The following is a 12559-nucleotide window of genomic DNA, read 5'->3' as shown; positions in this document are numbered from 1 at the left end:
ACCCTTGTTCCATCAATAAAGAATATACTACTAAGGCCTTGCTTGTGCTTCCTCCAAACCAGGCCAAACTGCATCCATGCATTTTCCCTGTTCCCCCATATTTCCCCGCCCAATCTCCTCCCACAACCTGCCCAGAAACCCCCAGGATCCCCCAGGACCTCCCCAGAGCCACCCAGGACCCTCCCAGGACCATCTGCCTTCCTATATCTCCCACCCAGGACTCTGTACTACCCATATGCCTCCCATTTTTCTCTTCCCAGCCCCTCCAGGACTGCCTGAAACCCCCAAGGAGTCCTCAGCTCCCTGTGCCTATCACATCTCTCCCATATCTCTGCTCCATGACACCCCCAGGACCCTGTACCCCCTGTATCCCCCCCCATTTCTCCGCCCATATCCCCACTTGGGACCCCTTATCTTCCTGTATCCCCTCATATTCCCCCCATATCTCCCCTTATTTCACCTACCAGACCCCTGAAGGACCTTCTCATCCCCCTCCAGACAGTCCCAGATTCTCCTGGCCCTGCCCCAGGACTGCCCCAGGATGACTTGTACCTGATGGTGGAGAGCCAGTGTCCCACATATCTCACCCCACAGAGCCCCCGGGATCCTCCCCAGATCCACCCCAGCAGTGGAGTGCCACCCGCACACAGGACAAGGGTGTGGGAGGGGGGATGGAAGACCATGGAGTAGCTGGTGGTGGACAGGGGGCTTCCCCCTCCCCCAAGACCCAACCACTCCCAAGGGCCCCCCTCATAGCAGGAACTGGAACATCTCTGAGGAAAAAACGTCCTCAGATGTGCAGCCTATGGCGGGGACCCCAAAATCAGGCGGTCCCTAAAATCAGGAAGGGACCCTGGACCCTAAGAAGCTGGGATCCCTAAAGCCCCTATCCAGATGAGAGGAGAAAATGGCCTCAGCTGCGTGGTCCCCACCAAAAAAATCAGGAGGGGCCCCAAAATCAGCCTCCCCAGCCCTCTCTCCACCTCAAAAGATATAGAGCAAGTCACCCACCAGCCACCCCAGGCCTCTCATATCTCCCCTATTCCAAATTTCCTCCAGCCCCCCCAGATCCCCCGAGGGTCTCCCAGCCCATTTAGCCCCCCCCTCCCCCCACCAAACCTCCCCACACCTCCCCTCAAACTCCCTGAAGCTCCTCCCCATCTCCAAACAAGCAGACCTGTAGGCGAGACAGGAGTAGCACAGTCAGGACATATGGAGACGAGAGATCTCTGAAGCCAGGTCGTGGAACTTGCGGTTTATTGCAAAGGGCGTGGGTGCAGGGCCCTGCTGGGAGCTGCCAGCTGCAGCTCGGAGCAGGCCCGAGAGAAGAGAGGGGTAGAGAGGATGAGAGGGTAAGAACGTAAAAGGAAAGAGCTAAGAGCATAGAAAAGTAAGTAAGAGCAAGAGAGCAAGAGTAAGAGTAAGAGAGCGAAGTTCCCGTTACAATACAATAAATCATCTTCTGTGTTGAATATTCTGATTCTCACTAACCAATCTAGTACAACACACAAATGCTACAGCATTTACATACAGCCTATAAGAATCACTACATTACCATACTGTGCTACATTTTAAACCCTAAAAACTACTCTTCAGACCCCTTCTGCCAAGCTGGCAGGGTCTGCTCGGACCCTTGGACCTGCCTGCTTGCAGAGGGTCTTGTATCATCAAAAGGGGATTACCTTCAGCCAGCCACACCATTGTTTTCCCATTGTTCAGTAACTAAGGGATGTCAAAGCTTGCTTTCATTTCAATCTCGCTTATAATTTCTATACTCTCGAAATCTTTTGCCAGGCAATCATATTTGTAAGGCTTTCCTGTTTCATCTTCCCCAACACGACCCAGTTGTCTCCCAACCCCTGGAAACCACCCAACCACCCCTGCCCACATTCCTCCAGCACCTCCAACCCCCCAGCCCCCCTCTGTCCTGTAGAACCCCAAAAATTTCCCTAAACCCCCCTAGAACTCCCCTCAGGGCTCCTCCTGACCTCCAATCATTTAGAGCTGCCAACCCCAGCCTCCCAGAAGCCACCATCTTGCCCCCAATCTGAATTTTCCCTGACTCCACGAAATTCCCCATGTCCCCTGGTCTTGCAGCTGCCCCAAATCCCCCTAGGATTCACCCAGGACCCCCCGAGCCCCCTCCCCACCTCCAAACACATAGAGTCACTCCTCCACCAGTGCAGCAATGGTTGGGGGGGGTTCTCTGGGGAGGTTTTGGGGTTCTGGGGAAGGTGACATGGGAGTTTGGGGTGCTCTGATTAGCTTTAAGTCAACTCTGGGTGGAGAAGTTGTTATAAATGGGTGACATGATGAATTGGCTTTCTCAACCAAGGAATGAAAATTGTATATATGTTAAAAGATATGTAGTTATGTTATCATAGTCTTGTTGTTTAGACATCCTCTGTTCTCCCCATAGTCTGCTTCCCCCTGCAGTATTGTTGCTGCCAGACAGCCTGGGTTGTGAAAGCCTTGTGAAGAGAGGCTGTGTCCCTAGCATGGGATGGGAAAAACTTGTTGCTAGCAGGCGCAGCATGACAGCACCTCACCTCAAGTTGCAAGTCTCCACCAATGGACAGCAAAGAACAGTTGACAGACAGAATTTGGGAGGGGCCAGGATTGGCTGACACAACTCCCCAGGAATAGAAATATTTGTAGATGAGCACATGGCAGTTTGGTTCCATGATCCCAGCTCTGCAATTTTTCCTTATTCATTCTTGTGAGAAACAGAGTTGAGGATAAAGAATTTTTTGTAAAGTTTAATAAGGGATAAAATAAGAGACAAAAATCCAGTTCTGGGGTGCTCCTGGCCAGCAGCCAAAGAACACGCTAGTATGTGGGAGAATTAGGGATCTTGCGGGCGGAAGATCTTGGGCTGTATGGGTAATTAGGAAGCCCCCTCCTCACCCTGCAGTCAGACCATTGCTCCATACCTGGCGGCTCCCAGCCAGACATGAGTAAGGGAAGTGACACAGGCTGCCCAAGCTATAAGTACCCCTGAGACCCTGCAATAAATGCCATTTTGCTGTCCACCACGTTGGTGTCTGTAGCATTGGACCGAGTGACCCTGTCGGGTTTGGGTCACCGTGCCGGTGTCCAGAACCAGGCCACCACGCCAAAGCCGCAACACTAGTACATACAGACAGTGCTATCTTTATACAGTTACATCACTGAGATACATGCATATTCAAGTGTTTTATCCCTACATTATTCCTTTGAACTTTCTGATGTTTTGGGAACTCCTTTGTTTGATTTCTTCTCACTCCAGCTTATCTGCATGACATCCTGGGTATCAGGTCAACATATTTATTATATTCTGGGCAAAATAATCTCAAAAAAGGACCCACATTAACAGAGGATTAACCTTTAAAAGAAATAGCCTATTGCATATTCATACAACTCATACATGCTGCATAAATTCCGTTCAAACACAGCATACTGTCTGGTCAGTGTCAACTTCTTCCTCTTAATCCTAACGGCGCCTGACAGAGGCGGAAAGAACTCAATAAGAGAGCAATAAATTCTTTTTCTCTGAAAGATTTCGGTGTCCTGTGGCTGCTACCTTGGTGCGAGTCCTCTCTTAAAAAAAAATATCTTAGCATAGCATAGTTTCAATTTTAACATTATATTATAATCTAAAACTATATTTAACATGCTACTTAAGAAAATTGATGCAGCATATCTTTCTAACATAACACATATAATATTCATTTTATTATTTGTGAAAAGCCAATCATAAAATACCCATTTTTCACATCAGCCAAGGGAGAAAGGGAACGAGGAGAAAATGCAGCCAGGAAAGGAGCAAAGAAGGCTACTTGCTCCAAGGGATTGAGAGAGACCCCGTTGGACACACGCCTGATGGACTCTCTCCCCTTGTTCCAATCAAGGCACTTTTACAGGACTCCTGTGTCTCCTTTGAGGACACGACCCCCTAGCGACGCCAATGTAACGCTCTGGGGGATGGGGGGCACTGGAGCTCCACTACCTGGGCAGGGGAGAATAAAGCAGGACAAAGCAGCCCAGACCGGGGCAGCTGGGGCCAGCTCGGAGGCACAACGGGCCGCTGGCAGCGAGGCAGGGCAGGGGCGGGAGGGATCGGCGAGGGGAGGGCGGGGAGAAGTTCCCGCCTCAGCCGAACCCCCCTCAGGGATTGACAAGGGCGGGGCGGGGGGGGGAAGGGGGGAAGGAAGGGAGGGGGGGAAAGGGAGAAGCGGGGCAGGGGAGAGGCTCTGCCCAAAGCGCGGGCGGGGAAAAGTGCCCTCAGCGATTGGCTGGGCGGGACAGGGGCGGGGCGTGAGCAGTTCCTGCCTGAGCCGAGCTCCCCTCAGGCATTACCCTGGCGGCTACACAAAATGATCCCCAAAAGCCTCAAAATTTACACAAAACTGACCAAAATGGAATAAATTTGAAAAAGTATGAAATATCTAGGGCTATATTATACTTACATTTAAACAATGGAGTGTTGAAAAGGCAGACTGTGCACTAAAACGTGGCAAAAGAAAAACCCTAAAGCCCCTTTGAGAATCCCTTGGAATTAAGTAAAATTGAGCAGAAACATAAGAAATACGAATGAATATAAATCAATTAAAGTCATATTTAACCTAGAAATAAAAAATGGGGATGTGTCAAACGGGGCGTGGGCTGCTGCAATGCCTCAAGAAAGCACCAAAAAACCCAATCACCACATTCCCCTCATGCCTGGGCTGGCAGCCCAGCAGCTCAAGTAGAAGAGTCCTCCAGGAGCTCAGGGGAGCAGCAGCCTTCGTGCTGATGCACAGCCTGTGGAGAAAGGGGTGAGCGGCCCTAATGTGTGCTTTGGAAATCACCAAATGGTTCCTAAATCCCATTGGAAGTCTCTGTAATAGACCTGACGGTGGCTGAGGGATGGACGTGGGAAGGGTTTGCCAGCCTTGAGCTGGACTTGTTGATCCTCTGAGCTCTGTTCTGTCTGGGAGCCTGTTCCTTTCCGCTTGCCCAAGGGCAGAGTGTTGGTGAGGGCTGGAGTTGGAGGCTGTGTCTGCCCCGAGAGCCGGAACCGTGGGGCTGCAGGTGCTCCTGCCAGAGAGGGCTTGTCTGAGCCAGGCCTTGTCCCTCTATCAGGTGTCCCTGCTGCAGTCACAGCTGGCCCAAGACCGACAGCACCGGCAGAACTACACTGAGAGCTGTGCAAGGACCAGGCAGGAGCTGTCAGACCTTCACCAGGAGCTGTCCTGCTCCTTTGCAGCTGTGCTCAAGGAGCCCAAAGCTGCTCTTGTGGAAGCAGGGACTTGAAACTGCATCGCTCTCTGAACCTCTGATTAACTTAGCAGTGACATCCTCGGGCCATCTGTCTCTGGAGAGACAGGCCTTAGAGAAGGCAGGTGCAGCTCTTCTCTTCCACGCAGGATTTGTACCCTGCTCAGATTCCAATTTGTGTCAACTGGGGCACAAAAATCCTCCCTAGGACACAGATGAACACTATCAAAGATGAGGGCAAAAAGTACCTGCCAAAGCTTCTGCAAGCAGACCCATTTGGTTCTTGAAGGTCTGCTCCTAGCGAGGAATCTTTGATGTAAGCAGGAAGACTTCTTCTGCCTACAAGGCCTAGTGATATAATGCCGAGCAGAGAAGAAAATGCACTTGTGGTTGTCTCAGTGTTCTTAATTTATTTTGAACACTACAGGTCCTGGCATTTCTCTGTAGAAATTTGAAAAGCCTCTGAAACACCATTCTTCCTCTTCATGTGGCTGTTCTAAAGGGAAAGCTTTTCTTTCCATGAATATTTGTAAGCACCAAGAAACTTTTTAGGCTTTTTCTTTCATGTGCCCTTTGTCAGGGAAGACAGAAGAATTCCTGTGACTCAGGAACTAAGCACATCCCTAAAGAGCCTGCAGGTCTTGAGAATGCTGAGCCTTAAAACTGACTTATGAGCCAGGTCCCTGCCCAGCTGCCCAGGAGGGCTCTGGGGACACAGGGGAGGCAGGGCCTGTGCCAGGAGCAGCAGGGAGCTGGGGTGGGGGGAGAGCCAGGGAGGGCCTCTCCAACAGATTCTGGAATGTTGGGTTTCAGACCATCACAAAGGCCATGAAATGTTGGGGGTATGACCCTGGCAACCGTCACAAAGGCCATGGAATGCGGGGGGTTGGATCCTGGCAACAATCAACAGCTCCTGGCTATTGGGGTTTGGACCCTGGAGCTGTCAACAGCTCGTGTTCTTTGGGGCTTGGACCTTGCAAAGGCCAACGGCACTCGTGTGCTATTGACCCTGCAAAGGCCAAGAACCTTTGGATATTGGGGTTTGAACTCTGCAAAGGCCAAGAGCTTTTGTATATTGGGGTTTGGACCCTACAAAGGCCAAGGGCCTTTGGATATTGGTGTTTACACCCTGCAAAGGCCAAGGGCCTTTGGATATTGGTGTTTACACCCTGCAAAGGCCAAGGGCTTTTGGTCACTGGGGTTTGGACCCTGCAAAGGCCAAGGGCTTTTGGTCACTGGGGTTTGGACCCTGCAAAGACCAAGGGCTTTTGGTCACTGGGGTTTGGACCCTGCAAAGACCAAGGGCCTTTGGTCACTCATATTTTCTAAGTCTTCATTTGAGGGGCAGATGGAGACCCGGAGGGTGAGTGTCAAGGCCACTTCTCTCCTTGTGCCAAGCTCAGCAGGGGCCTGGGTTGGGCCTGGGTTGTGCCTCAGGGAACAGTTCCCTTTGGGATTAGCAAGGGATTAACAGTTGGCTGTTCCAGAGCTGGCAGCAGCTGTGGTGCTTGCCCTGGGGACAGGCCTGGGAGGGAATAGGGGGCTCCTGGATATCCCAGAGCACAGCCACCTCTCCTCCTCTGTCCTTGTCCCACTGGAGGCCATGGGCACAAACAAGGGAGCAGCTTTTCATTGCCTTCCCCTCACCCAAATTACAGCGCAGCATCAGTGCTTCCCAGAGTCAAGAATGAGTTTCTCCCAGACATCTCCAAAATGATCCCCAGTGGCCCAGAGGTGGTCACAAGGATGACAGGAAGATGCTCCAAGGGCTGGAGCACCTGTGCCAAGGGAAAAGGATGCAAGAGTTGGGGTTGTCGAGGTTGGAGAAGGTTCCAGGGTGACCTTAGCATCTCTTGCAATGCATGAAAGAGCTGCAAGAGAGCTGGAGAGGCACTTAAGCCAGGGACCTGCAGGGACAGGACAAGGCTTCCCACCAAGACAGGGCAGGGATGGATGGGATATTGGGAAGGAATTCTGCCCTCTGAGGGTGCTGAGGCCCTGGCACCCAGGCTTGAGGTTGCCCAGAGAAGTTGTGGCTGCCCCTAGATCCCTGGGGGTGTTCACGGCCAGGTTGGATTGGGCTCTGGGCAGCTCCCCTTCTGGTGTTCTTAGAAGTGATGAGACACCTTCCAGCATGTTTGTGCTGCTGTCAAACTGCTGGGCTGAAAATATTGCCATGGATGGGAGGAAGGCTCAGCTGGAAGTGCTGTGCTCTGGGGCACGTTGGGAAGCACTTAGAGGCAACTGCCTCAGGGGCAGCCATGCAGTCTGAGTGTGCTCTTCCCTGTGCACTTGCAGGGAGCTCGAGGGCTTTCTCACCAGGGACGTTGCTCCAGAGCTCCCGAGCAGAAGGAAGCATCAGCCCGGACAGAAAGGGCAGAGCAGCAGGACAGGATGGAGGTTGGTTTTGGAAAGGAGACTGGTTTTCCCTTGAAAACTCAGCTTGTTCCTTCTTGCACTGTGGAGGACATGGCTTCATTTGAGGGAGAAGATCCATCATTGCAGAGGCAGCTGGAAGTGAAGAGGCAGACAATGGAGGAATTGTAGCTTCAGAGGGATCTGCTGGATTAAGAGAGGGATGATAGCACTACTCTGAACACCTTATTGCTGGGCAGCCCCTGTGGGAGTTGTGGCAGCCAGCTCAGCCCAGATGCTCTTTCTGGCAGTAGAGGACAGGCACACTGCTGTGCACACCTGGCTCAAGATGGCACACGCATTTCTTTGCCAGGGATATGCATGTTCATCAGAAAAGAGTTGCATGCTTCTGCAAAATGTGCAGCTTTGGGCAGCCAGAGAGCCTCTGAAACAGGGAACGGAGCTGGGGAAGGGTCTGGAGCACAGGTGTGACCAGGAGAGGCTGAGGGAGCTGGGGAGGGCTCGGCCTGGAGAAAAGGAGGCTCAGGGGGTACCTTCTTGCTCTCCTCAACTCCCTGGGACAGGAAGCTGCAGCCAGGTGAGGGTCAGGCTCTCCTTGCAGGGAACAAGGGACAGGAGAAGAGGAAAGAGCCCCAGGGGAGGTTTGGATTGGGTGTTACAGGATGGCTGCAAGAGAAGGCTTTGTTTCAGAGTGGCTCTGTCAGACAGTCTCAGTTCTGGGGAATGTGGTAGGTTTAGCAAATGCACAGCAGAGGTTTTGCTTTGGCCACATCAGCCAGATGTCCACCAGTCACTAAATGTCTTCTCAGCACAAGAGCTGTTTCTGTGCCAAGCATCCTCTCTTTGCAGAGGGTCCAATATGTGAGGAGGTGACACTTGAATGTGGGTTTTGTTTTAGAAGGGGGGAATCCTGTAGATTTTCCCTTGATTCAGCAAGCAAATTAGTTTTCCCCAAAGTTCCTGAAAATGTCCAGCAGTAGAATAGATCCAGATAGAAATCTTATTTGCTAAGTGCCTGTTGTGGAAGATGCAGTGGTTTAGGGTGGCAACGCAGAATTTGGAGTAGGGATGTTTATAGGGAAGGAGTGTCATGGGCCCAGGCAAGGCAGCAGGGCCTGACACAGCACTTCCAAGCTAACAGTGCCAGAGGCTTTTGGCAGCCCAGGCTATCAGGGCTGCATAGGGCAGATGCTGTGAAACTTTGAGCCCAGGGCACAGGTGCTCCTTGTCCTCTGGCTGCCTGCGAGGTGGCACTGGCTGGCTCTACGCAGGGCACCTGAGGAAGGGCTTGAGCTGTACCTTGTCCCACTTGCAGGTTTCCCAGGAGCAAGAGTCATCCAGCTGGTCTCTGGAGCAGCTGAGCCAGGAATCCTCTGACCAAGGGCATGAAGTTGCCCAGGTGTGGCAAGAGGAGGAGCTGCTGGGCCAGAAGGCTGACCTTGAGGGCCGACTGGCAGCCACTGAGCGGCTCCGACAAGACCTTGCCAGGCAACTGGCAGAGACCAGGTAAAAGCAGGGAGCTGAGCCTTTTCAGATGTTTTTACATTCTGTGGACAGCATATGGAAGAGTCTCAAAGGAAAAAAAAAAAAAACAAAACCACCACAATATGAAGGTTATTCTTCTAACACCTAAAGCCAGCAAAGCTCTTGTGAGCCTTGGGCTCCGGTTTGTGCCCCCGAGCACACTCCTGTGGGATGTCAAAAACAATCCATCCAGCCCTGAACTGAGTAGTAGTTCGACCATGCAGATGCTGAGTGAAACATCAAGTTTCTCTTGGGTTTGGTTCTTTGTTCTGGGCATTAAACATCCCTCGTTTCTTTCCAAGTAGCTTGACAAGTCCCTGATCTTCAGATCAGGAAGCTTCCTCTAGAGCATTCCAGGCTCTTACCTTGGCATGTTGGCAGTAGCATGTTGCCAATCAGGGTGAAGCCAAAGGCTCCTGCTGAAAATCTTGAGGCATTTCTGCTTCCGTGCACACTCTTGAGAAGAGTGGGACAGGATGTAGAGCTGGTTAGTGAGCAGCAGGGAAAGCTCTTTGGAATTCTCAACAGCCTCTGGACACTCTTGCTTATTGTTGATGTGCACCCAGCTGCCAAAGCCTCCAAGGTGCCTTTGGATGGTCCCTATCACTCTGTAAGCAAGGACAAGTCCCTTGGGCTAATGCCTGCTTAGCCAGCAACACTAAAATAAAGGTGGCAAGTCTACTTGACCTTGCAAGAGTTGAAAGTGCAGTCTCTGCATTCAGGTAGTTGTTGTTCAGACAAAAGGCTGTTGTGATTTTTTACAAGTGCTGCCATGACCATGTGATTTTACTGTATCTGCAAAGTAGTTCTGAAGCCTCTTAAATACTGGGTGTCTGGAAGATGATGTACCTTTATGTCCATTATCAAGAGCATTAAAATGTCAGGAGTCAGCCAGGACAAGAATCTGTTCTGTCGCCCTGCAAAGCAGCTTGGAAGTGATGATGAAAAAAAGGCTGTGAGCAGGGCTGGGCATTTGCTCCTTGCTCCAGCCTCTTTGTGCACAGCTACCCAGTATCATAGGTCAGGAACAGCAACTGAAGGTTTGGCTGTGGAGGCCAGTTTGGGCTGGGCAGTCTGTGCTATGCCAGGCCATAAGGAAGGCCTGGGCAGTCCCTCAGAGGGCCCTGCTCTGCTCTTGAAATGGCCCAGATGTGCCTTCTCTGGACGAGTTTCCAGGTGACCCATTTCCCATACTCAGGTGTGGGGATCATGAGCCATGTCATCCTGGAATAATGGGCTGTGGGTGATTGGAGCAAGCAACTCATGTCTGTCTGTATTTGACACTTGTAGTTCAGCAAAGGAGAGCCTGCAATCCAGGCTGTTTGCTGCTCAGCAGCAGGTGGCTCACCTAGAGATGACCAGAAAGCGTGTGGAGGCAGAGCTCCAAGCAGAGCTGCAGGGAGCTCGCAGAGAAGTCCAGGCAGTGCAGAGGAGGCACAAGGAAGATCTACAAGGCCTCAAAGAGGAAATGAATCTCCTCCTCGAGCAGAGGGAGGCTCTACAAAAGCAGGTGAGTGAAACTGCAGTGACACTGCAGTCATGCAGCCAGGGGTCTGTGGCCTTCTTGCTTTTCCATGGAAGAGCAGCAGCTGCTGGGGTGAGCCCTGGGGCTGTCTCGTGCTCTGGGGGCTCCATGGCAGCTGCTCTGGAGGACACTCCATGCTCTGCTGAATGTCAGCTGCTGCTCTGGACAGCTGGGCTAGTCCTCTGCACTGCTGGCCAGCAACCACCAGCATGGATTCCTGCTGACCTCTTCTTGCTAGCCTTGGCTTGGCAGGTGCTTCTTCAGGTGCCCTTGGTGGGGGGCCACTGAGAGACTGAAACAAGTTGTCCATATCCTTGGTGAATCTGGTGCTCTCAGGACAGGGAGAAATGGAAATTGTCCTTCACCTTTGCTCACAGCCCGTGCTGTGGCTGAGAGTGAGAAGCTGTGGCTGTAGCCTCTGACTGCTTTGTTCTCTTTGACTGGAGGTGGGAGAGTTGACATCTCAGCTGGCAGCCTCCCGACAGTGCCAGGAAAACACTGTGCAGAGAGCCCAGCAAGATGGGAGGGAGGCCCAGGAAGAGTCCAGGAAGAAGCTTTTGGAGATTGAAGGCATCCAGAAGCTGCTGGAGGAGGAAAAAAAACGAAAAAAGGAGCTGCAAGTTCACCTGCAGAATTTGGACAGGGAGTGGAGTCATTGGGAAGAAGTGGCTCAGCAAAATTCAGAATTGCAGGCTTCAGTGAATGCCCTAGAGAGGGAAAAAAACAGGTAAATGAAAGCCTGTGGAACTCTGTATCATGGTGAATGGATTCCCTCTTTGCCATCTTTCACCTGCCAGGGGCTCTGGCAGCATTTCCTGAATGGCAGATTCTGAACTCTCCATGAAGTCATGTCTCATTGTCTGGATGTTGAGTTTCATTTTCCTTTATTTTAAGCCTTCACACAGAGTTTTTTCTGAAGGGAAAGACTTTTGGGGTAGCGCTTTCCCCCTAGGGGGTATTGTGTTGTTAGGTGGGTGTTTTGACACTGCCCGAGCTGCACTGTAAAGAGCTGGATACATCCATCAGCTCCACCTTGGGTCCTGTAACTTGAATCCTTTGGGATCTGGATCAGCCTGGCATCTGATGCTATTTCTGGGCAGAACCATCTTAAGGCCCTGATTGCTGATCTAGGCCAGATTGCCCTCGGAGGCAGCCCAGAAACAAGAATGTCTCTGTTGCATCGTTCCTCATCAAATGTCCCCCGGTGCCTGCAGGGGGTCAAGCAGGGTCCCTGCCACCCTGCACAGTCACAGGCATTTCTGACTGTGCCAAGAATGCAAGAAACAGCACCAAGGTATGGGCGGCTCCTGCAGCTGATCAAGTCCTGCCAGGCTTCAGTGCCACAGGATTCTTGCTCCAAGAAGAAGACAAAGGAAAGGCAGGGCACTCCTGCTTGCCTGGAGCCTTCTGCATCTTCCATCAGGTTGTGCTCCAAGCCTCGGTAGCCACTTTGGCCTTTGTATCCCCAGCTGAAAGTAGGATGGGTGCTGATAATTCTTAGGGAACTTGCCAGAGATCCCCTGGCTGTAGGGTGCTGCTCCTCCTACCTGGATGTGTAAGACTGGGGAAGGAAATGTCTCTTCCATGTTGACTAGACCTCCCTGCTTTGGAGCCTGCTTAGTCAGGAAAATGTTCCTCTCCCCTATTGTCTTCATGGCACAACTTTGTTATGTTTGAATTCACATTTCCATCTCAAAAAGAAGGTAGGGCATGTAGGCAGAAACTCACTGTTTCTTCAGGGACTAAAGGAGAGTAGGAACATGCTGAGCTGGGACTGCAGGGGGAACAAACAGCCGAGTTGTTCAGTCAAACGTCATCAGACAGAGCAGTTTTTCCCTGAGCTGGTGCAAGTCCTAAGAGTTGATAAAATGTGATACTGTGTAACGATGAGTTTCA

General features: G+C 51.6%; 1 protein-coding gene across 2 annotated transcripts in view; it reads left to right on the top strand.

Moving 5' to 3' along the window:
• Positions 1–4585: 4585 nt before the first annotated feature.
• LOC108963851 (trichohyalin-like) overlaps positions 4586–12559 on the top strand; it is a 50625-nt gene continuing 42651 nt past the window's right edge. Inside the window, exons 1-4 of one of the 2 annotated variants that reach the window (XM_050982054.1) lie at positions 4586–4796; positions 8930–9120; positions 10429–10648; positions 11110–11390. In XM_050982054.1, the coding sequence (XP_050838011.1) occupies positions 10493–10648; positions 11110–11390 (437 nt within the window). In that variant the 5' untranslated portion in view covers positions 4586–4796; positions 8930–9120; positions 10429–10492. The remainder of the gene's footprint in view (positions 4797–8929; positions 9121–10428; positions 10649–11109; positions 11391–12559) is intronic. The other variant, XM_050982053.1, reaches the window with a different exon arrangement.

The sequence above is a fragment of the Serinus canaria genome, chromosome 20 (genome assembly GCF_022539315.1).
Source record: "Serinus canaria isolate serCan28SL12 chromosome 20, serCan2020, whole genome shotgun sequence".
Taxonomy (NCBI): Eukaryota; Metazoa; Chordata; class Aves; order Passeriformes; family Fringillidae; genus Serinus; species Serinus canaria.
This window is presented reverse-complemented; position numbering and strand designations above follow the sequence as displayed.